This window comes from Malaclemys terrapin, chromosome 12, assembly GCF_027887155.1.
Source record: "Malaclemys terrapin pileata isolate rMalTer1 chromosome 12, rMalTer1.hap1, whole genome shotgun sequence".
NCBI classification, from domain to species: Eukaryota; Metazoa; Chordata; order Testudines; family Emydidae; genus Malaclemys; species Malaclemys terrapin.
Window position 1 is genome coordinate 5,212,933 of NC_071516.1, and position 24,590 is coordinate 5,237,522.

General features: G+C 51.6%; 1 protein-coding gene across 1 annotated transcript in view; it reads right to left on the reverse strand.

Moving 5' to 3' along the window:
• Positions 1-24,590, reverse strand: part of RGS19 (regulator of G protein signaling 19) — a 31,182-nt gene that overhangs the window by 2,916 nt on the left and 3,676 nt on the right. Inside the window, exons 2-5 of the mRNA XM_054045944.1 lie at positions 11,817-11,954; positions 11,219-11,355; positions 4,482-4,556; positions 1,141-1,375 (exon numbers count right to left, since the gene is read on the reverse strand). Of these exons, the coding sequence (XP_053901919.1) occupies positions 1,141-1,375; positions 4,482-4,556; positions 11,219-11,355; positions 11,817-11,846 (477 nt within the window). The 5' untranslated portion in view covers positions 11,847-11,954. The remainder of the gene's footprint in view (positions 1-1,140; positions 1,376-4,481; positions 4,557-11,218; positions 11,356-11,816; positions 11,955-24,590) is intronic.

Consider the following 24,590-nt stretch of genomic DNA (forward strand, 5'->3'; position numbering starts at 1 on the left):
GTCAAAGGCAGGCTGATAAAGTGGAGATTCCTGGCTCCCAGTCCAATCCCCAGACCATTTTAACAGATTCATGGATTTCAAGGCCAGAAGCACCTCTCCAGTCATCTAGAGCAGTGGTTCTCAAACTTCGGCCACTGCTTGTTCAGGGAAAGCCCCTGGCAGGCCGAGCCGTTTTGTTTACCTGCCGCGTCCGCAGGTTCGGCCGATCGCAGCTCCCAGTGGCCGCGGTTTGCCCCTCCAGGCCAATGGGGGCTGCAGGAAACAGTGCGGGAGGAGGGATGTGCTGACCACCGCTTCCCAGTTCCCACCTGAGCCCAAACATCTACACCGCTATGAGTCCCACAAGCCTGAGTCAGCTAGCATGGGCCAGCCACAGGTGTCCAACTGCAGTGTAGACACACCCCTAGTCTGGCCGCCTGTATAACACCGGCCATAGAACTTCCCTGGAACAATTCCTGTGTGAACTAGCACAGAGCTTTCAGAAAAAGATCCAATCTTGATTTAAAAATGGCCAGTGATGGGAAATCCACAAGGATTAATTCCCCCCCCCCCCCCCCTTTTAAAAATCTACACCTTATTTCCAGTCTGAATCTGTCTGGCTGCAACTTCTAGCCATTGGCTCTTGCTATACCGTTGTCTGCCAGAGAGGAGATCCCACTCTCAAGTATTTGTTCCCCATGTAGGTGCTTCTAGCCTGACAGTGATCACCCCTTAGCCTTCTCTTTGTAATGCCATCATGAGCCTTGTCAGGGAGGAAGGATGTCAAACAACTTCCATCCTTTTGGGTGCATTCACTCCCCATCAGGTGAGTCCCCGTTCCGGCTCCCGCCGGAGGCCAACGGGTCCTGAACGGATTTCAGCAGGGGCACTGCTCCAGCAATGGCCGAGGTTGTTCTGTTCTGAGCTGTGAATGGAGAACCAGCCCTTTTTTTTTTTTTGGCCTGTCAGCACCTTTGCCCCGCAGTGGGGCCAGCCAAGGCTGAATGACGTGAGCGTGTGGACTCGCTTTCCCTCACTGCCTCGACAGGGAAGCCCGCCCCAGTCGGAGCATGGCTACCAAGCAGCCTGGAGTTCCCAAGAGTCCAGGGGCTCGGGAATCGCCTGCCTGGCCTGCCAGCATGCGGGGAGGGGGCCCAATACCTCTTTGGGCGAGAGGATGGAGATGTAGTCCTCGTAGATCATCCTGGCCTTCTCGTCGATGGTGTGCTTGTTGCACTCGTTTTTGAGTTCCTCACATGCTAACCAAAAGAGCATGTTTTCCTCGCTGTACTCAGTCCGTAAGAATTCCCGGAACACGTTCCTGCCCGCTGGGTTCTTCATCAGCTTGTCGAACGACTGGGCCCAGCCCTGCACTTCGTCGGGAGTTGGCTTGAGGCTGGTCGGGCCCCGGCGTCACCAAAACAAAAGGGGAGTCACGAGAAAGAAAGAAAGGGACAGGAGGGAACAAAACAGGATTATTGTGAGCCTGAGCCGCCTGCCTGCTCCGAGCCAACCCCCTCTGGTACGCAGCCATGGCGGGCCGAGAGAGGCTCGACAGAGTTTAGAAACTCTCACCCTGTGACCCATCTACCAGCTGCTCCTCGGCACCTGTTAGAAAACCTGCCCACAGCTCTCCCTCCACCTCTCTCTCTTCCCAATGCATCTGGACTATAGCATCTAGGAACCATACTGCAATTGTCGCATTTAATTCTCCAGCTTGATCAGTTCTTCAATCTGCCTAGCATTCTGCGGTTGACTGACACGAGAAGCACTGTGGAAAAGAAAGGGTCTTATAGAGTAAGGCATTCCGGCCAGGTCCTCACACGTATTTAGGCTCCCAACTTCCACTGATTTCAATGATTTTCCTAAATACTTTGTAGGAGCTGGACCTTGATGAGTCTAACACTTTCCTGATAGTGCTATAACGTACTATTAAGACTAGTTGCACCTTCGAAATGGTCACACCGGGGTTTTTCTGTTTGGTTAATCGGCCATTTGACCGGTCGAGAGGCTGCTCTTGATCTCAACTGAATTTCACAGTTTGAGACGCACCATTTCGCTGCCGGGCAGCAACTTCACAGCATTCCAGCAAGCAGTCAAAAAGGGAACGAAGAACAACCACAATCCCCCCCCCCCCCCCTTATTTTATCGTTGCAACAAAAGGATTTTGAAGAGAGCACATCTCCTCTCCTGGCCCTGAGCGCTGCTCTGTTTGTAAGCTCTGGAGAAAATCAAAGCAGCTTCTGCAGAACGTCAGTTTAGCACCAAAACGGAAAGCTGCATTTCTTGTCGGTTTGCTTTTCGGACTGCAAGATGGAAGTCTTTGGAGTGAATCCCCTGTGTGTGTGACTGCCAGCCCAGCACGTTTGAGCTGTAACCACAGCGCCCCTTCTGTTCTACTCCCTATCTCCCCGGACAGCCTTTACAGTGGTGGGCTTAGGAATTTGTTTTGGAGACATGGAAACAATCAAAACCTCAGAGCTCGAGAAAAGAAGCGGTTCTACAATATCACCACGTGTTCCTCCCCACCTTCTAAAGGGCAGCACGAGAAAGCCACTTGGCAGGAATGTATGTTATAGTTTATTATTACCGTTTCCATTCCATCAGCCCCTCGGGTTCCCCCGTCACAGGCCAGGACCCCACTGTGCTCGGTGCTGTACAAACCCAGGACTGGAGCACACTGAGCGACTACCAGACGCACGTTTAGCAAATTCCTAATTTTAGCTCCCAGATTTCAGTTATTAGTTCAAGTCGTTGGACTATCTCCAGGAGCTCGGGCTGTTCTTCCAGCAGCAGCAAGGCAATGTAGTGAGATGGCAGGATTTAGATTGAATAATGCCCGGCTCTCTCATGCTGCCTGGAGGAAGCTCTGGGGTTTTCATGTAAACTCCACAGCCAAGCATGCTGCAAAGGGATGCCTGCCCCTCTAGACAGGTCCGATTCCTGGCCTTGGGCAGGGGGAGATAGAGAGAAGCCGGCGCCAGCCGACAGCAGGTCCATGCCTCACCCACCCGCTGGGGTTCCCGAGGCAAACGGAGCCTCATTTTGCCAACAGAACGGAGCAGTCCCTCGACTAATTATAAAATCCTTATATGGCAAAGGCTCCCACAGCAGCCGGGCCTGCCACCCCCCTTCAGCCTTGGTATTCCGCGACCTTACGGCCCGAGGTATATTTAGATCACTGCTGGCTACGTTTAGCTGTCAGTTTCAGTGTGGGAAAAACAGGCCTGGAACAGCAGGAGGGTACCAGTGCTGTGAGTGTGCCAATCTAGAGGGGAAGGGCACAGCCAGGGCCTAGGTAAACTGGTACCTTCGCCCTTATAACCTCTCCTCCCATGATAACAAGACTCCTGTCGACTTGGTCTCCTGTAGCAGGGAAAGTATTAGCTAGTGCTTGAAGTGCAGGCCTGGGAACCAGGAGGAATGGGGTCTGATTCCTGCCTCTGCCATCCACTTGGCTTGTGGCCATAGGCAACAATCCCTGACAGGCCACTTAGCCTCTCTCTGTGCCTCAGTTTCTCCTGTTAACGGGGGATGATCACCAGCAGCAGCACAAGTGTGTGTAAAGCACCAAGATCCTCGGGCAGTAAGTGCTAGAAAAGGATTCTTACTTCATCAGGAGGGGCTGGGCAAAGCCCAAGCAGCGAGTGGTGCTGGTGTCTGGGGCTGGGAGGTAGGGCCAGGGAGCAGAACCACGCTGGCCTCGCCAATCATTATTCCTTCCCCTGCTTTTTCAATTTTTGTTCATAAACTGCCCCTTTGAGCCGCCCCTCTCAAGCCCTGGGGAATGGGGGTGCGCTGCACGCTGCCAGGGAATGGGGGTGCGCCTTGCCATGGGACGGGTCAGTCCATTGCAGCTGGCAGCCTCTTCAGACCGGACTGACTGCACAGCGGCAACAGGAAAGCTTAAAACAAAACAAAACAGAACAATGGGGGGGCAAATAGCCCAGCCAGCGCAAGCGAGACGGCCCACGACACGCAGCAAACATGGGGCGAGGGGCGCACACCAACGGCTGGGGAGGAAATAATACTTTCCACCTGCTGCCCGCGGCACATCCCCCAGCTCGGCATTTAAACACTCCTCGGCACCTTCAAACGGGAATGGATTCGGTCTCATGAGCACCTTCACAAGTTAAGGACATATTACAATGTCCCCCTTTGGGGGAAACCGAGGCACCGAAAGGAGACGCTGTGTGTGACCCAGGAGAAAGTTGCAAGCCACTGGCAGGGCAGGGAACAGAACCCCGGAGTCCTGACTCCCTGTTCCCAGGTCTAGCTGCGATGCAGTGGTGCAGATCAGCATGATGTGTGTGCGTGCCAGTGCGAAGGCAGCGTGTGTGATGCATCAGGGGATGGGGCAGAGTCAGGATCCAACACACTCTGCCGGCCGCTCCGCAGACTGGCTAGACAGCAGAAGGGCCTATCTGGCAGCCCGACCTATAGCGGCAGGCAGCCGCCCGCCAGCCCACTAGCCATTCACATAAAGGGTCAGAGTCACTCACCAAGCTTCACAGTTTGGAATGGTCTCCAGTTTGGTGTCTCGAGACGCCCGCCACGCTCGCTCCCGATCTTCGTTCCTAACAAGGAGACGGAAAGGTAGTCAACGGTGCTCAGAGGGAACAGCGCTGCACCTTTCCACAACGGCACTACAGACCCAGCCTGAAGCGAGCAGTGCACCCGGACAGATCCACCCTGTGCATCGGGCGTCTCCTAGGGTCAGGCTGGCCTTTGGAAACGATCCCGAACGCTCACTCTCTGCTGGAGCCCGGTGCAACTGATCGGGTCTCTCGCTGTCTCTGCATCTTTTGCACAGATGCTGCAGCCCTTTGTCAGTTCACATCCTTGTCTGGTCACTACCTGGCTTTGAAGAATACTCAGATCCTCAGGAGCCACCTTGAGTAGCCTGTAAACAGTTTACCGACCAACCACACTTAGCGTTTGCTTGTCGACAAAGCCCAGGGGGAAAAGGCCACTTCATACCAACAATGTGACTCAGCCTCAATTAGTTCAGGCTGCTGAATTGCCTCTTGTTTTGTTACACAGGCGGAGCCCTCCAGAGGCAGCAGCTACCTGTCCTGTCCCTGTCTGCTTCCTCCCCCAGCTCCCCCAGTGCATCAGAGCCCTAAACTGCCCCCACCTCCGCCTCTACCCTCGACGGGATTTCACGATGGTGTCCCGTGGAGAAAGGCGCGTGCACGTCCCCTGCTCCCACCACTTCCAGCCAGGCCCAGGTGACGGCGGGCAGTCAGACAGTAACAAGGGCTGCAAGAGGTCTCTGTTTTGGGGGAGTTGAAGAGCCATATCGGTCTCTGCTTCCCTCCCCCAATACAGAAACATCAACTGCTGCTGTGTCATCGACTGGGCCAGGTTAATTCCGAACGCCGTTCCCCACTGCTGTGTGAGACAGCTGCTACGGGGCAAAGTCAGCCCCTGCCCCTCTCTCCTGCCAGCTGCCCACGATCACTTTGCTGTCTGCCAGCCATGAGCACGGCAGCTCCACAAACCGAAACACTTCTGGTTGGTTTGGTTTTGTAAAAGGCTAAAACACTTCAGCGCTCTTATTGGGCTCTTCCCTCCCTGCTTCAAAGTCACGCGCCAACAGCCCTGGGCGTCCTGGTGTGTTTTTAACCGAGAAGACCCTTTGAGATACCTGGTTCCTATTGTTATCAGAGCCCCATTCCGCTAGGCACTACAGACACACACAGTGAGAGATGGTCCCTGCCCCAGAGAACTTACAGCTTGACCAGATGAGACAGAGGCCCAGAGACCTGCCCTCGTTCACACAGCCCCTAAGCTATCAGACCCCACTGTCTCCCCAACTCTAAAATCCAAGCCTCGGAGATGCAGGATGGCACTGAATTAGTGCTCTCACAGGCGAGAGCAGTATAAATGCTAAGACAGAGACATGCAGTATTGTAGCTGTGTTGGTCCCAGGATATTAGAGAGACAAAGCGGGTGAAGGAATAGCTTTGACTGCACCGAACTCCTGTTGGTGAGACACAAACTTTTGGGCTACCCAGAGCTCTTCTTGACCTGAAGTTCCCTCGCCAACAGATGGAAAATTCAAAGTGGCAATTACTGGAACCAGCCAGTAGAGGGCACTGCTGCCCCAGGCCAAAAACAACAGAGGAAACACAAACCCAGCAGGAACCACTTACAATAATCACGAAAAAATGAATCCATGAGATCTGTGAAGTGAGCTCTGAAGTCAGTGGCTCAGGCAAAGGGAACAGTGATGGGATTTCAGATTAAGCTAGTTCCCGGAAGCCCCAAGCGCACCGAGAGCGGGGTAACCTCTGACTGCAGCCTTCTATTTAATAAATGCACTGAGATACTCAGATCCCACGGTAATGGGAGAGGGTATATCACCCTAGACAGAGTCAGAGAGAGAAGCAAACGCCTGCATCAACGTCTGATAGCTGCAGCAGGGAAAGCCAAGCTTGGATTTTATGCTTTCTCAGAACCCCAGATTTTCACTGGAGCGAGCCAAATTGGTCTGAGTGAGAAAGGGGGTACAGTACCATGGGGGCTGTAGGTACTGCCATGCCTTTCAAAGGCCTACTCCCTAGATCTGGTGCTGAGAAGTCCTGGCTGCCCTCCATCAATGGGGGTGGGATAAGCACTCACACCGCAAGCACCCCCAGCTGGCGGAAGTCTGGAGTGGCATCATCAGCAGCTCAGGTTCTCCTAGCCCTTCGAGCTTGTAGGAAAGACAACAACTTCCATCAGGAAACGACAACAGGATGGACAAAAATCACCTCCTTAGCTGAGCTGGGCGAATGAAACTGGAGCAGAATTGAGTCCGTCTGCCCGGGGATCCTTCGGAATGGCTTCAAACAGGAGGCTGACTAATAAAAAGGAGCTTCTTGTGCAGGTTTCATGGTAATGCTTTGCACTTCCAGAGCTCTAAGGACAGCAGCTCACATTGATGAATTAACTCTTAAAACTCCCTGGGAGTTAGTTCAGGTGGATCATCTCCATTTTACAGATGGAGAAACTGAGGCACAAATGTTCTCTGGCTTGCCCTAGATGACATAGGAAGCTGAGCTAGGACAGAAACCTGAACTCCTGACTCCTAGTTCTGCACTTGAACCGCTGCACCCTTTTACTTCTCCATAGGACCATCAGCTTCCCCACAATAAAATGAACACGACCCAAATCTGGATACCTTGGAAGCCCCACCCTGGCAACAGCCAGATGAAGAGAAGCTTAAAGCTACAGCCATGAGATGTACTGATGCAAAGCACTACGCAAGAGCTAGGAGAGTGTAGGTCCTACCGATACCAAGTTCCACTGGCTGGGAATTTGCAGGCCAGGCTTTGCCCCTGAGAGCTGCAAGGGACCTGCTCTATGGAAGCAACTGCCCGTGGAAACCATGCCGCTGACATGGCCAGGAGCACGGCCTCGTTCCCCTGGGAGGTTTTGCTCCAAGGGGTTAGTTTGGGTTTTTTTTTGAAAGCCCTCAAGTGAAACCCTTGTCTCCCCTCTCTCGCCAGGAAGGGTGCTGTGCAATCGGAAAGCAGCACGCAGGCAGGCAACTTCCCTTGGGCCTCTTGAATTTCACATGCGTGGAAAACCGCAACAGGAGCAGCACTTCCTGTTTGCGACATTGTCCCTTCTCTGCTCTTACCAGATTAAGACAGAAACTTCTTCCTTTGCAAGGCAAAGGCTGCACAGCAGGGTGGGGCTCAGAAAACAACAAGGGCAACCTCTCACTTCCTCCAGGGCCCCTTTCTAGAAGGGCACCGAGGCGGCGTGAGAGCCAGGCTGGGCTCTGGCAGCTCTGCTCTGGGGGTGGCTGTCAGCTGGTTTACAGCCGCCTGCTCTCCTACATACTGCTCAGGCCCGTACTGTCTGCAGCCCGGTGCTCCCACCCCCCTGGGACATTCACAGCTTAGCATGGCAAAGGATCGCTCCCCACTCTGCTTTTAAGTTATTTTGTCCTGGGTTGTTTTTTCGATACATCACAAATGGTTGGTGCTTCAAAGCGCTCGTCCCATCGGAGGAGTTGCCGAGCGCTTTACAGACCTTCATTAATTCTCACAACCCCTCAGCGAGGTAGTTCAGGGCCACGCTTCCTACTTTTGAAATGTAACCACTTCTGGGGTGGAGCTTAGCTGTTGCGTAGGTACCCTGCAGCTGTTTAGGACAGGTGGCGAAGGAAAACGTGCAGGGGAAATTCAAAGCAGCAAAATGTGATCAGCCCAAGTGGACTCTGACCATTAACCCCCTTCCTTTTAGAGACGGTGCCACAGGGTCTCATCCGGAGGATAGCACCCCACACCTCTACACTACGCTGGGGCACTGCTTTGGTACTGACTCAGAGGGGAGAGTGCCACCTACTGAGTCACCGATACCATCTCCTGCACTGACTACATGTTCCTTAGAAGTCCCCCATGTGAGCATGGTCACAGCCCAGTCCTGCTTAGCTTGCAAAGTCTGAAAAGGCCACGGCAGAAAGTTTCTGTGGCTGGAGGAAGCATACGCTGTGCTGTTGTTGTTTTCAACTGGGAAGTTTATTGCAAGAAAAAACTATTCGCTGTATGAATCAACAAGGCCAAAAGTGCCAGGGGATAAAGCAAGGGTCTGTGTAGCGAGTTTGGGCTGTCTCAGCATGGTTACCCAGGTGTGTGTGTCTGTGTACACACATGTACACTGGGGGCAGGGATTGAGCAGGGATTTCCAGCAGAAGGTAACAACTGGACTGCAGTAGTCACATTGCCTCTGCCTCCTCACCCAGCATCAGATTCCTCTGCAACCCTGGGGGTGAGGTGTGGGGACAGCTACTCTGCAAAGGGGTCTTTGAGGGTCCCTCCACTGTCAGTCTGCCTGGATCAACAGGTCTGGTTTCTGCCTGGAGGAAGCCGCACAGACGGGAGAGAGCCGCTGCGATGGATCTGGGGACTCTCCCTTGTGCAGAAGGTGGCTTTGTTGGAGTACTGTGGTTCACTCTCCACCCCTAGCTGTGCAGAGGAGGAACCTGGCACAGTACAGGGACAGCGAGGCCCAGAAGGGAGACAGTACGTGAGATAGCACTTCATGTCTGCCTGTATGGGAAGGAGCTGATACAACCCATCGTAGGTTTTTTTTGTTTTTTTTTTAAATTAATGGAGATATCCTATCTCCTAGAACTGGAAGGGACCTTGAAAGGTCATCGAGTCCAGCCCCCTGCCTTCACTAGCAGGACCAAGTACTGATTTTGCCCCAGATCCCTAAGTGGCCCCCTCAAGGATTGAACTCACAACCCTGGGTTTAGCAGAACAATGCTCAAACCACTGAGCTATCCTTCCCCGCCTTACTCAGCCTCTTGCATACCCAAGACATCCCTAGGCCACAGCAGGCCAGACTCATCCCTGGAATTAGCCACCAGCTCCGCTGATCTCACAGCGGCAGCGATTTTGCTCTGATGAGCTGGGGAGTAACAGTGCAGCGTCTGGGTAGCCATCCAAGGTCAGAAGCCGTCGGAAGAGAGAACGTCGGCCAAATCACCTGAGACAGAACCTCAAACAGCGCAATGGGATCTAGGAATCCCGGCGGACATGGACAGGAGACATGGTGAGGGGCGAGCTTTCGAAGGAGGCACCGTACAGCCAAGTGCCCATTTGCCCACACAAGTTCTCAGGCAACCATTGTGCGGGGGTATTTGTGGGATCCTCCTTCGGGAGAGAGGCTGGGCTTCCAAAGGTCACAGATGCCGCCCCGCCCATTAATCTCCCTCCCCCCAGTCATACAGTGCACAGAACAAATGTGTCCAGCCCACCGGAATGGTTTCCTGCACCCCACCAGCCTCCTCGGGAGAGGGACCGATTCTGGGCCTGCCGTTCAGCGGGCAAATGCTGTTTGACACTGAAAACTAGGGGCATCTTGCTTGGGCAGGGACACTGTACCACTGAACTGTGCAGGAGCTTCTGCCAGCTGCTCTTACAGATGTGTTTACATGGTTTTAAGCAGCTCCCTGCACGAAAATGACAGAGATTCTAACCAGGAAGAATCATTATTTCCCCCCTGACCTGGCTAAATAAAATCAAATCACCTGCGTTGGGCATCCTAATCCTGAGCAGGTTGTGTGCAGACATGGGAATAACCAGACAACAAGACTGCCCACCTGCTGGGCTCAGAAATCCAGGCCTGGGTCTTTAGTGTGACTGGCACCAGAGAAGCAAATACACCACCTCATGAATCTGTGCTGGTACGAGCCAGGCAGGGGCTCCCTCCCTCTGAATCAGGAGACGATTGGGGACTATTTTAGGTCCATTTGAAATAGATTATCGGCCCTAGATCTGGGGGACCGAGAGTCTTATCACCTGCATGGGATTTCTGTGCCCCCCTGAAACAGGCACCAGGTTTTGGCCCCAAAGTGTTACTCACACTTCTCCGTGCTGAGCAGTCTGGTAGGGGCAGCACAGTCCGTTGTGGATTTAACAAGTTTCCAAAGAGCGATTAATAGGCCAGGCCTCAAGGATTCCCCGGACCGCAAGTCGCGTTACACTCCGTTCATTTCAGAAAACTCGCCCCTTTCCTCCATTTACTACGTTCAGAATCTCAGGACAAAAATCGACAAATGCCTTGCGTGGAGGAGAGTGAAAACACACGCACGCACAGTGTGCTCCATGGGGCAGCACAAACACTGGGGCCATCTGCTCAAAATGGTGTTTACAGTCAGTTTTTAAACACTGCACTAATTAGCCTTCCACTATAAACCAAGCGCAAATACACAAATGTCCTGGATGCTTCAGCCCGGCGGGTGGGGGAGGCCGTTCCCACACATGCCCCACAAGCTTCTAGTGGCAGATTAAGAAAAGGCAGCTCTGCATTTTCGGAGGCCCCGACCAACATCACACCCGGCCGGAAGAGCCTGCAGACATCTCCCCCAAAGGGGTGCTCTGGGCTCAGCGCCGTGGGGCATTGGCAGAGCTGTGCAGAGGAAGAATGCTACCTTGGCTGTATTGTAATGGGCCAGGAGCGCACTGCACAGACGCAGACCACAAGATGGGCCCTGTCTCAGAGATCTTACAATCTAAGCAAAGGACAAAATCACAGACGAAGGGGCCCCCCAGGAACAATACACCTGGCGTTTCAGCAACAGGGAGCTGATGGGGGAGATTTTGGAACACGACCCACACGGGGATCCAACTCTCCCCTCAGGGCCTCGTCCCCGAGACACAGGCAGCAGCGGGTGAGAGGGATGGGGAGGGGGCTTCTTTAGCGCCTCTGGTACTGAGCAGGGCACAGGACGTACCACGAGCAGCTGCAGCAGCAGCACCAGCAGAAGCAGCAGGCATTGGGGCGGTGGTTGCCAGCCGGTTGCACCGTCGTCGGAGAGGTCTCATGCCGGGACATCGAAAGGGGTCTCTCTGTGGACTCAGGTCCCGTGTACTGGAAGGGAAGAGCACGGAGAGGATAAACGAGCTGCAGGGCCTTACGAACCCCTCCCAGCTCAACTCCCCCCCAACTTCTTGGAACCCAGATCCCCCCTCTGCTTCGCGCTGGTCGCCAGCAGCACCGCGGAGCTCAGACACCCTCTGGACAGAATGACGAACCTTTAGGTAACAACCAGGCACCTGTACAACCTGGGCTAGAGAGGAAAACACCTCTTACTCCAGAGGGGTGGGGCGAGGGCTTGGGCTCTTTCTGCCCCCAGAATGCAAAGCACAGACAGGAATCTGGCTGCACAGAACGCCACGCCTTGGGCGGTAGTTCCTGCATTTGTCCTGCTATCTGCTCAATGGTTCACTGGGATTTCTTTAAGGCTCTCCCCTGGCCAGCCAGTCCAAGGATTTTCCTTTACGATGGTTATTTCATCTCCGGTCCCCCAACAGGTCAGATCTCCAGCTCACCTGCTTCCCAGCTTCATACACAGTCGGCATGGGCAGCTTGTACGTTCCCTGCTGGCCCACCTCTGCTCGCCTGTCCTCCTAGGTGATGGTGACTGTCGACACGCCCCCCTAGGGCCTTTGCAGCCTACTGGATGGAGCCTATGAGAACAGAGAAGCATTCCTTAAGCTAAATCCACCTGCAGGCCAAAACAGGGACCCCCCTCTCCCGCAGGCTGGAGACATTTAGGCAGGAAAGAGCCACTGAGAAGGGAGGTGCGCAAAGTTAGCAAGGGCTCGTCTCCAGCACTGGAGCCAACAGCGCACTCCTGACAGCGGTAGAGGGGCAAGAAAATAAAGGATGCAAGGAAGGAAATAAAATGTGAGAGGGAAAGTGCTGCTCCTTTAGGAGTGTCTGTCCAAGCAGCCCCTTCTGCAGTGCTCATTGCTAATGCTTCATTACACCCTGTGCTCTGCTCCGCAGCTCAGAGCGCCATCGCGGCATTAGACGAGCCTGCCCACACTAGGTTCTGCCAGTGATTCATGTGCTCCGGTGGGAGCCATACAGTAGATGAGGCCCTGGGGTTGTCCAGCCCTGCCCTGCCTTCTCGACAGCTCCCACTGGCCGTAATTTTTCGTGCGATTCCTCTAGCATAGATACAGCCTTAGAGAACTGGATAAGGCAAGAGCCGAGCGTCTGCCTGTATGAACTACTGTGGCCCGGCCTGTTACAGGCCCCTTGGTAATGATCCAGGAGGAACATGGATTTGATTAACAGCGACACACCCTGTCCTGGGCTGCCCAAACCTGGGGAGGTTCTAACCCCTCCTCAGCCAGAGGGACAAGTGAGGGTAGGAATGGCCAATGCGGATGGATGGGTAGGAGCTACCCTGGAAAGTGTCTTGTCCTGCTATGGACAGGATGGAGAGAAACAGAGCTGAAGACACCTGTGCCCTACAGATACCCAGAACCACGGGCAGGTGGAGAGTGCTATGGGAAGACCAGCTTTGCAGTTGAACCAGTTTGCACCTCTCCTTGCATGGGAAGAGACCGGGTACGGTTCAAGCTCCCCCAGCGCGATCTTCATAGTAGAGAGTTGAGTTTTACTAGGGGAGTGCGGGGCCCGGGACATAGGCGCTGGGTTTCTAATCTGCTGGGGGGTGCTCACCCCTGGCCCCGCCCTCGCTCCACCCCTTCCCCCAGACCCCACCCCCACCCCGCCTCTTCCCCACCCAGTTCCACCCCCTCCCCGAGCATGCGGCGTGGTAGCCGCTGGAAGGGAGGGGGAGGCGCTGATTGGTGGGGTGCGCTGGCAGGTAGGAGGCGCTGGGGAGAAGGGGAAGTTCTGGTAGGGGGGCTCCTCCTTGCCCACTCTGTTTGCCAGTGGTTCACCTCCTCACCCCGCTCGTCTGCCCGCCTCACCTCCCAGCCCGCGAGGCCCGAGGTAGTCGCCCCGATTCGCTGTACCCAAGGGACAGCTCTGGCCTCTGGTACCCCAAATGCCTGCACAGCATTTCACGAAGCAGGGAGGCAGGCCCTGGTGCACAGTCACCTCACTAAGTGAAACACAGCCCCTAGGACATGCTCAGAAATACCTCCCACAAAGTGTTGACCTTCCCGGCCCTGGCTTTGTTGAGAGAAGGATTTCTGGCTGGGAGATCTCTGACTTCCACCTGGAAGGCAGATCAAACAAATCCCCCAAACATCACATTAAACCCTTCCTTATCTATGAGGCCCCTTGTTTGGAGGCGAGAGCCTCACGCAGGGAAAACAGGCATGTTATACCAAATATTATGATCGAAGGCTCTGCTTGGAATTCTGTTGTGCAATCCCATGCTCTCCGCAGCCACGGAATTTACTGCTTCCCCGGGCGAGCTCCACCGTGACATTAAGACACAGCTGCATCTACCTCCCTCCTGGGAAGCCCTGTACATGTAAGGGGAGTCGATAGACTCAGGAGTCAGAGGCAAGTCCAGTGATGCAGGACAGGACTGCGCTGGAAAGGCCGAGGGAGAGTTAGATGGTGCCATCTGAGCACAGGGAGATGGGAAAGGAAGTTTTCTTACAAAGCAGAGCTCAACAGTTTTCATTTGCTAAGAGGAGCGAGTCGGCAGAACAGGTACAGAGAAGCGTTTCGAACTGCTGCTCTAAAGGCCGGAGGGGCTCGAAGACACAATGCACTCATGCGGTGAGGGAGGCAAACACACCTCCTCTTCCACCGTAGCCGCGGCAGAATCACAGCAGAAAGAACCGTGCCAGACAGCAAAGTGGTTCATTGATCTGGGCTGCGCAAACCAGAGGGCCCGCCCAAGCCCCCGGCATGGCAAAGAACTCTCAGCCCGTCTGGAAGACATTTCACTGACAGGAGGAAAGGACGCCCCTGGCAGAAGACAATTACCAGGCCATGACACACAGTTCTAGACGGATGGCGACGGAGGCGTGTTTATACTACTCAGCCACTCCTCAAGGTGCTGCCCACCCACTTACCAAACCTTGCGAGTGTCGGTACTTTTATACCCCCACTGATCCCCTCACAATCTCTGACATACGTATTTATCCTCAAAACACCCCTGGGAGGTAGACGGTGCTGTTATCCCCATTTTACTGCTGGAGTGGATGGAGCAGCTCACACCAGACCTAGGTAACGGTGTGATAAGCAGCTGCGTTGCATCCCCAAGAGGCCTGAGTTCTGCAGGTATCCATCCAATCCTCCCTCTTTAAAATCTACCAGAGACCCCATCGGAGAGGCGGGGAGAAGCCACAATGCACTGACAGCACCCAGCTCCACGAGCGCGCAATAACCGACTGGGATGGCAAACTGTTTGGGGTGGGGAGTGTCTCTTTACTGAGTGTTTGTACAATGCCCAGCACCATGGGGCCATGATGGGGGGTCTCTAAGCGCTAATGCAATACAAATCGTAAACAAGAACCATGCCTGCATAAGGTTAGCCCCTCGATGAAGAGAACAGCCGGGTCAAAAGGAGCTGAAGCAAGACTGAAGTGGATCCAGCCATGACATCAACCTCTCCCCTCCATTTATCAAAGTAACTCCAAGTACAGCTTCAGCGTGGCAGGGAACTATGCTCCGTCCTCTCAGATGGGAATCTAGCCCCAATGATTCACGCACTGAGCATCTCCTTTCTGGAGTCAATGTATCTCAGGCTGATGATGGGGCAATGGAAACTTCAGTTTGGGAAGAATTTTGCAGCCCACTTCTTTAGCAGGAAAAGCCACAGAGAACACACTTTCCATAAAAAGCAACAGAGGGTCCTGTGGCACCTTTAAGACTAACAGAAGTACTGGGAGCATAAGCTTTCGTGGGTAAGAACCTCACTGCACTTGCATCTGAAGAAGTGAGGTTCTTACCCACAAAAGCTTATGCTCCCAATACTTCTGTTAGTCTTAAAGGTGCCACAGGACCCTCTGTTGCTTTTTACAGATTCAGACTAACACGGCTCCCCCTCTGATACTTGACACTTTCCATAAGCTCCCAGGTCATTTCTGGGCTCAGTCCAAGCCCCTGGGCCAGGGTGGATAAAAATTTAGGATTTTTTTTTTTGGAGGAGCAGCGGGGGAATCAGATTTTTTTCTGTTATTTAAATTATAAGAAGTTTTTCTTTTTAAAAATAAACCTGCTTAAAATGCAATTTGAATGTAATACAAAATGTGTTAAGGCCTAAACTTACTATGATCTTTTAAAACAAATAAAAAATATGCTGAATCCGAGTCTCTAGCAAAAACTTTGAGTTAAAGGCCGCTTTTCTATATAAAGAAAGAATCTGGGGAAAACTTCCAGCTTTTGAGGTCAAGCTTTATAAATATGGCACACTAGGTCATGTACTGTATTAAGGGCTTGTTTTGTTTAATACAAATAAATTGTATATGCTGTTTTGTGTGTTTAATTAAATTGCAGTTACCATCCTAATGCAACTTGACACAAATCATGAACAAAAAATTAATTATCTAGTAAAAAAGCAATATATCCTTCCCCATGTTCTGACGTACTCAAAAGGTACAGTTAATGAGAATCTGAAAATATTAAGCTAAGTAACTGCATAAATAATGTACATAGCTATAATAGCATATCCTCCTAGGGAGCAAAAAGATGTACCAAATCTAGTGTAAAGGCTCTCTATTTAGTTGTAAATCAACATGTTTGAATGGTTATATCAATGAATGAGAATGCATCTAGCTTTAGAAAATTACAGAAGTACAAATGGAAAAAGGTGAAATCAAGGCTTTCGATTTGGGGATTTAAACCATGTTTAAATCAATCCAACCTACTCTGGGGCTGGAATCTTTCCAGGCAAAATTTACCCGACACCTTCTAGCCAGGTGAACTGTCACGGCAGCCCTGCCTCAACTCAAAGACTATTATCTTACAATGCTACATTTATCCCTCCTTCCCCACAGCATCGTTCAAAGGCTGCATGGCAATCCCATCCCATCCTCTATAGTCAATCCTGAATGGTAACACTGGTTAAACCAGCTGTTCAATGCTTATTTACGGATGTTGTTTCTTTTACTTTAACTTTGCATCATGGTACACCTCTACCCCGATATAACGCAACCCGATAGAACATGAATTCGGATATAACATGGTAAAGCAGCGCTCTGGGGGGGCAGGGTTGTGCAAAGCAAGTTCGATATAACGCGGTTTCACCTATAATGCGGTAAGATTTTTTGGCTCCCGAGGACAGTGTTATATCGGGGTAGAGGTGTACCTCATTTTAGGGCCATGTTCCATCCAGGCTCATGTCTTCCACAACTTTCCAACTGAAAAGTTTGCGGCACAACTAGGCTCCAAAATTTAAGCTTTAATTAAAATTAAACACCATGATTGCAAAAAGAATCTTCATAATGTAAACCAAACGGGACCCAATTCAGCCATGCCTGGCTGCCTGCATTTGCAAATAAGACAGCCTGAAACCATAGTTCCAAGAGCTGTAAACCATCCCTGTTCACTCTGGATCATAACGACAACAATTAATATGTCACAATAATGAATTTTTTCACTGCTGATCATTTTAGCAGAAACATCCCGCTAGCGTTCTTAGCCATCATTTTTGAATGCAGCAGTGGATACTGGGACAGTGAGGAGGGTGGTTGCTGTCAAGGATGAGGAACTAAGAGTTGATGCCCTTCACCAAAATTACACATCACTTCTGCCACTGCCCATTACATGAAGGTAAAAGCAAAAACTTTTCCCCAAAAGTAAAACCCTCAACTGTGCTCCTTGGTGCTCAAACCAGCAGATTCACTGGGCACCAATGCCCCATGTTTTCACCACCTGTGTGTCGAAGCCTCCAATTCCTCACCCCTCTGATAACTCCTACAACACAGTTCTGTGCTGCCTGTACAAAATCCACAGCACAGTAAACTGAACGCTGGGAGGTAGCAGAAAATAGTCTGGTTTGGTTAGTCAATTTCCTACTCAATAACCACACTTTTAAAAACGTTTGGTGCTTGCCACAAACCTGTCAGGCTGCTGCATAATTCAGCACTAGGATGCCACCGAAATCAGGAACCATTGTGCTAGGAGCTGTACAAACATAGAGCAAGAGACAGTTCCTGCCCCAAAGATCTTACAGTCTGACAAGCTAGGACAAAGGGTGGGATGAGAAACAGGAGCAGAGAGCCAAAGTTACTTGCCCATATCACACGACAGAGTAGTGATAAAGCTGGGAATAGAATCCAGATCTCCTGACTCCCAGCCCAGTGCACGCTATGCACTAGTCTATGTTGTCTCTCTACATTCCCTTCCCTCTATTTCACACAGGGCTGCCTGCAGGATTTAGAAAGGATTGGACGAGAAATTGTCTCATTGCTGATGACTGTGGACCATGTGGAAAGGCAGGAAGACGACTGCAAGAATGGGAGGTGGAGAGTGAGCTCGGTGGCGTGTCCACTCTTTTGCCCTTTGAGAGACACCCCGTTATAACGAGAATTGTTTGTGAATTGGGATGTTACATGAGGCCATTTTTTCAGACCTGTCACTGTTATGGTGCTTTACAGCACCCGTCTGTCTCTGTTCAGCCCGCTGCGCTGGGCTGTTACCCTGTGTACATTTTTTAGCAGGGCGTTAATATGGAGTGTAATTTGGGCGTTCGCACACATCTAGACAAATTGCACGAGGCACTCGGTACGCCCCAGGAAACACAACGCAGCAATCCTCCTTTACAAGGGTCAGTCACAAATTTTGTTTTATTTGATTTTTAGCTGCAATATTTATACATTTCTCTCCCGGCCCTTTGAAGAAATTCCACTGTCCAATACATCTCACTGGAGCTGAAAGGGAGCGTCTCTATTTCTCTCCTCAAATGTACCTATTTTTAGATTTCAAATGCTGGCAGAGTGCCTGTGACCTTGTGAACCTGCTTTGCAGCAATCTCGGCTTCTCTTTAAGGGGGCTTTGCAGTCAGGCAACCTTTGAAAGCCACTCTCTTTTTGGTTTGCTGGTCGACTGAACCTTTCCCATTGCGATGGTTGCTGTTTCATTTGACAGTGAACTCGAGCGGCAAACACCTAAATCCAAGCAGCAACCCAGCCTCAATCACTCGCTAAGCTGTACCAAAAACAGCTCTCGGACCCTACTCTTGAAACCTGATTGTTCCAAGGAAAAGGAAGCTGCTAACCACGGAACAAATGGAAATAGGGGATGGCCTTATAGACAACCTTGCTCAGCTCTCCTGTCCTTGTACATGCAATAACTAAGCCAAAGCTTCAATACGATGTAGAAAAGTAATTATCCACTAATACAAATCGTTGCTTCCCAACAGGGTAGCGGCTCCCAGCAAGAATGCAGCGCTCAGACCCTCTAATTACAGCCAAACGGGATGATGTGCAGGAACAGAGTAAACACGAGGAAACCCAGCTAGCCCAAGTACTTGGAAAGCTTCCCCTTTAATCCTAAAAAAGGCGTAGTCAGCTACGCATCTGCCCAGCTCCACTCCTCAGTGGGCCCAGAGGTGCGTGGGTGCGTCAGAGAGCAGGGCATAGAGAGGAGAGCGCCGTGGCTGGAGAGCATGTGAAGAGGAAAGCTGCTGGGAAAAGGAAGAGAGAAGGGAAGATAGCATTCAATCCTTCTGGGCTGTGCTCTCCTTCAACCTCCTGGGCTAACTCAAGCCAATGGCTTTTAGCGTAGGCCTCTGTTTACGCTTGCAATAACCGAAGCTACCAATGAACTGAACGGTGGGCAATCACATACCATCTCTTCATCAGCTCCCCCTTCTCGGATTCGGGGCTCTCCAGAGATCCCTCGTCTCGGTATCGTGAATGAGACGAAGCACGTAGAACCAGAGAGGCCGAGAGGGAAGCAGTGTGTGTGGGTGGGTGAGGGTGGGGCTGTAGAAACCCTGATTGGTTAACCAGAACCTGGCTCCCAAGGGCGGCGAGCATAAATGATGATCAGACCTGGCTGGGGAGGAGCACCGGGCAGTGGGCAGGAAAGCTGAGGAGAGCCAGGGGAGAAGCAGCTGGGAGTTTCCTCTCTTGGGTGAAAGGCAGAGAGAAGCCTGCGCCTAAGGGGCGTTTGAACTGAAGCCTGAGGGAAGCTGTGCTGGCAGTTCCTCAAGGGACTAGAGAGAGCAGGTCAGGCTCCTGCACGAGGCCCGGAGGGAGGGTCTGGGAGAAGCAGGGAGAGACTCAGCCCAGGCGCAAGGGGAGACCCTGCGGGGAGCCGAGCAGGGGTAGCACTCCCCGATGGAAGGGCCAGGGGTGGAATGCTTCCAGGGACTGGCTCACAGGAGCCCTCGGGGGGGATATGGCTGGAAGGAAGAGGGGGTCAAGGGAGGCAGCAGCAGGACTCTGGCGATGCAGACCATGGCTGGTCAGTAAAGGGGCTTTGGCCTCCCAGCGTAGTGGGAGGGCCTGGTTCCCTGGCCCGCCATGGGGGAATGTGGCACGAACTCTTCTGATATAAGGGACAAGGACTTTTGAAGGCCCTGGGATGAGAGGCTGTAAGGACCACAGGGCCCAGAGTCAGGAACAAAAACCTGATGGAAGGACTCTGGACTTTGTTACCCTGGAAGAAGTCGGATTAGAATGTGTGTTGGCTAAAAAGGTCGAGTCGCAACAAGAGACAGACTAATGCTGGACCGCCATGAGCATCGGCAGGGGGGCGCTAGAGACGGAAGCGCTGCCACGCTCCACCCAGCCACGAGGGAGCACGCCTATGGTGAGTGCAACTCTTCCACTAGGAGGTCCATACTTTTAGAACTCACATACATTTAGTATGATTAGTACTGCAGTGGCCAAACAGGAACCCTATTACGGCCCATTGTGCTAGGCGCTGTACAGACCCAGAACAAAAAGGTGGCCCCTGCCCCAAGGAGTTTACAACCCAGGTAGAAGCAAAGAGACGACCGATGGATACAGACAGAGGGAGGGAGTACAAAGAAACATAGAGACAACACTGGTCAGCACGATCGGGTCTGGGCACATCAGTGGTCTAATGGCAAGAGAGCGTTTTCCGGAGGATAAGCTTTGTCTTTGCTGATATCCGAACAGGTACATGGGCTAGTGCAGTAAAACGAGTCCAGTTCTAAACCCGTCGGATTGTAGGACTCAAAACTGAGCTTCCTGACTAGACAACATAGGGTGGAGAAGGGCCTGGGGATACTGAGAAACAACGATGCTGAGGAGAGCCAAGAGGAAAGTGTCTTAGGGACACTGAAAAGCATTAGGGACTTTTTTAGCAGGAGTCATGGTATATTTAACCCCTTCTGTGCTGCACGATGTACAAGATACAGCCTACAAACATGTGATTCTATTGCCTGCTGGATGGCTCCGTCTAGCAGGGCTGGTCAAAAGATTTCAACGTTCTTTCACCAACAAAGGCGGGGCAAGCGTAGGGTTTGGTGGGGGTTTTCAGACTAGCTTTATTCTCGCGTGCCGACAGGGTGGGCTATTGGCAAAACATTCACATGCAAGACCCCCACGTTCCTAGAAAGTCAAAGCAGGTGCAGGAGCGAACGGGTCAGAGTAATCCGCAAGGGGGCACAAGTCTTTGGGAACCCCTCCGTGGGCATCGGGGAGCCCATACGCTCGTACAACAAGGCAGGTGTACAGAGCTTGCTTGGAGGCCCTGTGCAATGCTCACACCCATGCAAGACTCTTTCCAGACCTGTGTCACACTGTGCTGCACATGGAGGGCAGAAGATGACTATTTGCTTTCGTTAGGCGGCTCAGAAGAAACCCCTCAAGCCACCTGCGGAGGAAGCACTGACTTGCTCTCAGCGGAGCCCTGCTACAGTCCCACCCGGAGCAGAAGAATAATGGCCGCTGGGAATGGCATGGGACATAAAGATAGGAGGAAATTCGGGGATGAAGAAGGCCTGGAGGACTACCCATGCACTACCCATGTCAGGTCACATAGTAACAAACCAGATTTCCTCCTGTCCCCATCACATGGAATTTGGAAGGGTAGCGGTGTGGCATATGGAATCCCATGGAGCAGGCTGCAATGTCGATCGGTGTACCCTAGTGTATAGCCCCTGACTGGTGGGAGGTCGGAGGGGAAGGGAGGGATCTTGCTTTGCAATGCAGCTGGAGCGTTAACTCCTCTCACAGCAATTGCCGGCACATATTTTACAGGGTGTTTATGGACGTATTACACAGAGCTGGCAAAAGGCACAATATTAAGCAGTGCAGAGACACTAGTGCAATTCATAGAGAGAGGCCACACTACAGCACACAGAAGGAAGTTCAGCTAGGATAGCTGATGCCAGCAGTTGGAGTTGAAATACTTTGTCTCAAGAGCTTAGGAGAGGGAAGACTGTGGGCAAGAGACAGAGAGAGATAATTCTGAAAAGAGGAAGACTTGAACAAGGGAGATTTCCCAAGCAGACAGAATAAAACCTCCCTTAAAGGGGCCCTTGCTCATTTCTGACAAAGCTTCCCAAAGCCCAACAGAACTAGCCTTTTCCCAGCAGTGCTAGCTACCCAGCTGTGTGTCTGTAAAGCACCACTTCTGCCTCTCATACCCTTGCTTTGCCATGGTCCCCCGGTCTCAGGGACGTCAGAATCTAGTGACTGTGAGCATCAGAATTCACTGCTGAGGGCCCAGTTCTGATGCCAGAAATTCTGAAGTGTGAAGAGGAGAAGGAGAGCGTGTGCATGTCTGCATGTTTCTGGAACAGATTTTCAGGAGTTTATGAGTTTCGGTTTTGGTCTTCAAAAGTCCACACCAAAGGGTGCCCCCGCCCACAGCTCTGGGTGTACAAAGTAAATTTAAAACATAACAGCGTGGGACTTGGGCATGTAACCGTCTTTGCAAGGTACGCATACAACTGCATGCTGAATTTGGGTGAGCTGTTACCACACATACATTTGCAATGACTTAAGTGTGCAGCCAAGTGGCTAGTTAGATACATTTTGTATGACCAACTGCACATTCTGCATTGGTAGTCACAGCAACTGTGCACCTGAACTGGGACATCTGGGTCTGTATCTCAAAATATACGTGTCTTGGTCATCAGTAATAAAAGGGAATAAAGGGGTCATGGGTGGAAAATGTTTTTAATAAAGTCTGGGAGCACACGGGACCTTGACACTGTCCCCTCACCATTTTTAAAGCCTAGAGAGGGCAGGTCTTTAAAATTTAAAAATTCAAAGTCGACCACTACCACTGAGAAATACTATTCGTCCCCAAGAGCCACAGTTTTCCCTGGGATATAAATACAATGTGTGAGCTTCCCAAACAATGAACACTGATGCCACATGTGTGCGCATTCCTACCTCTATCTAAGACAGACGAGTCTGGGGCACAGACACAGACAGACAAAAGCCATGTTAATTTCAATTTCACCAGGAGAGAAAATTGTACTTTTGAACAATACAGAGGAAAAAAAACTGTATAGAAAAGTTATGTATTTCTTTTTTAACTAGAAGCAGATAAATGAGAACAGAGTTCTGCCTTTCCACAGAGCGTTTTCCTGTAAATTCACATAGCAGACTACTGCTAAGTCAGGTGTCCCAAGTTGGGAGTATGTCCGTTCGATGATCTGTTTGTCCAACACCGTTGGGAGGATGCAAATTTGCCTCCAAAGTCACCATTATTTTACAACCCACTGATGTTCTGATGCACCGAAACATCACTCGGCAAGGCGTCAGTGCAGTCATGACATCAGTTTGTCCCAGAGAAAATGACAAAGGTGGTAACTGTAGACTGAAATAAACTTAATATGGCACCCACACACCCTCCATCTATATTTTATGGGTTGGGGTGGACTCCTAGATTGGTACCGAAGAGCACACAGTTGCTATCTACAACATTCACAATCCTGGAGACTAACAATCAGTCCACCAAGTTAAGTAGGAAGGGAGAAACTACACTTAGAATAGAAGCAGACCAAAGTATCACCTTCGGGTGTCACATGAAGAGAGAGAGTATGAGAACTTAGGGGGTTACCAAGGGGGAACCGAGAGGTGGCCGAGTTGAAACGTTTTGGGCTGACTTTATCTGCCAGGCAGGGATTTCACATGAGCACAGGCCATATGGGGAGTTATCACATGGGAAATCTCTAATAAAGTGATCTTTTAAGAGCGAGTCCTGCACACCCCGGGCTCCTACAGTACTGCACGAGACGAGAGAGAGCAAACTTAATTCTAAATGATCTACAGGAGGGACTGCGTGCTTCCAAAGAGCAGTCATGAGATCAAACAGCCCTTCCCCCCTCCCCAGGTTGTTGGTTCAAACCTCAGCCCCAGTTGAGTTCTGAGTGCAAGTCATTACAAGATGCTAGCTGCTCCATGCTCTATCTGAAATCAGCTTGACAGCTTTGGAGGCACCAAGATTTGGATGGGCACAGAGAGTGATTTGCACCCTCCTTGTTGCTAGAGGTGGTTAGGTCTGATTCTCAGTCTTTTTGTGCAAAGCAGCTGGGAAGTTGGCTTCTTGAGGGCTGCCCCTTTAAATCTCAGTCATCCAGAGCCACCTCCCAACATAGTCATGACATAAGAACGGCCATATTGGGTCAGACCAAAGGTTCATCTAACCCAATAGCCTATCTTCCAACAGTGGCCAGTGCCAGGTGCCCCAGAGGGAATGAACAGAACAGGTAATCATCAAGTGATCCATCCCCTGTCGCTCATTCCCAGCTTCTGACAAACAGAGGGACACCATCCCTGCCCATCCTGGCTAATAGCCAATTGATAGACCTAGCCTCCATGACACTGGTTCTCAACATATTACACATTGCAGGCCACATATGCGGCCTGCAATGTGTAACCTGGGCTGCAGGGGCCGGGTGGCAGGGCAGTGGCAGCCCAGACCCCTCCCCTGGACCCCTGCTGCGTGGGCTGCCGCCCCTGGACCTCGGAGGTCAGCCGGCCGCCCCAACACCAGCTGGGAACCTACAACACCGGGCATACCCGCGGCCTTTAGCACACATGCTAAAGCAGCACCCCTGTTCCATGAATTTATCGGATTCTTTTTCAACCCGTTATAATCTTGGCCTTCACAACAGTCTCTCGTAAGGAGTTCCACAGGTTGACAGTGCGTTGTGTGAAGAAATACTTCCTTTGGTTTGTTTTAAACCTGCTGCCTATTAATTTCATTGGGTGACTCCTGGTTCTTGTGTTATGAAAAGGAGTAAATAACACTTCCTTATTTACTTTCTCCACACCAGTCACGATTTTATAGACCTCTATCATATCCCCCCTTAGCCGTCTCTTTCCCATGCTGAAAAGTCCCAGTCTTATTAAACAACACAACACAACACACACGCATACACACACACGTCACATACAGCTAAGAACAAGAGAGCAGGCCTGTCACTGCTCTAAATTATGTTAGCC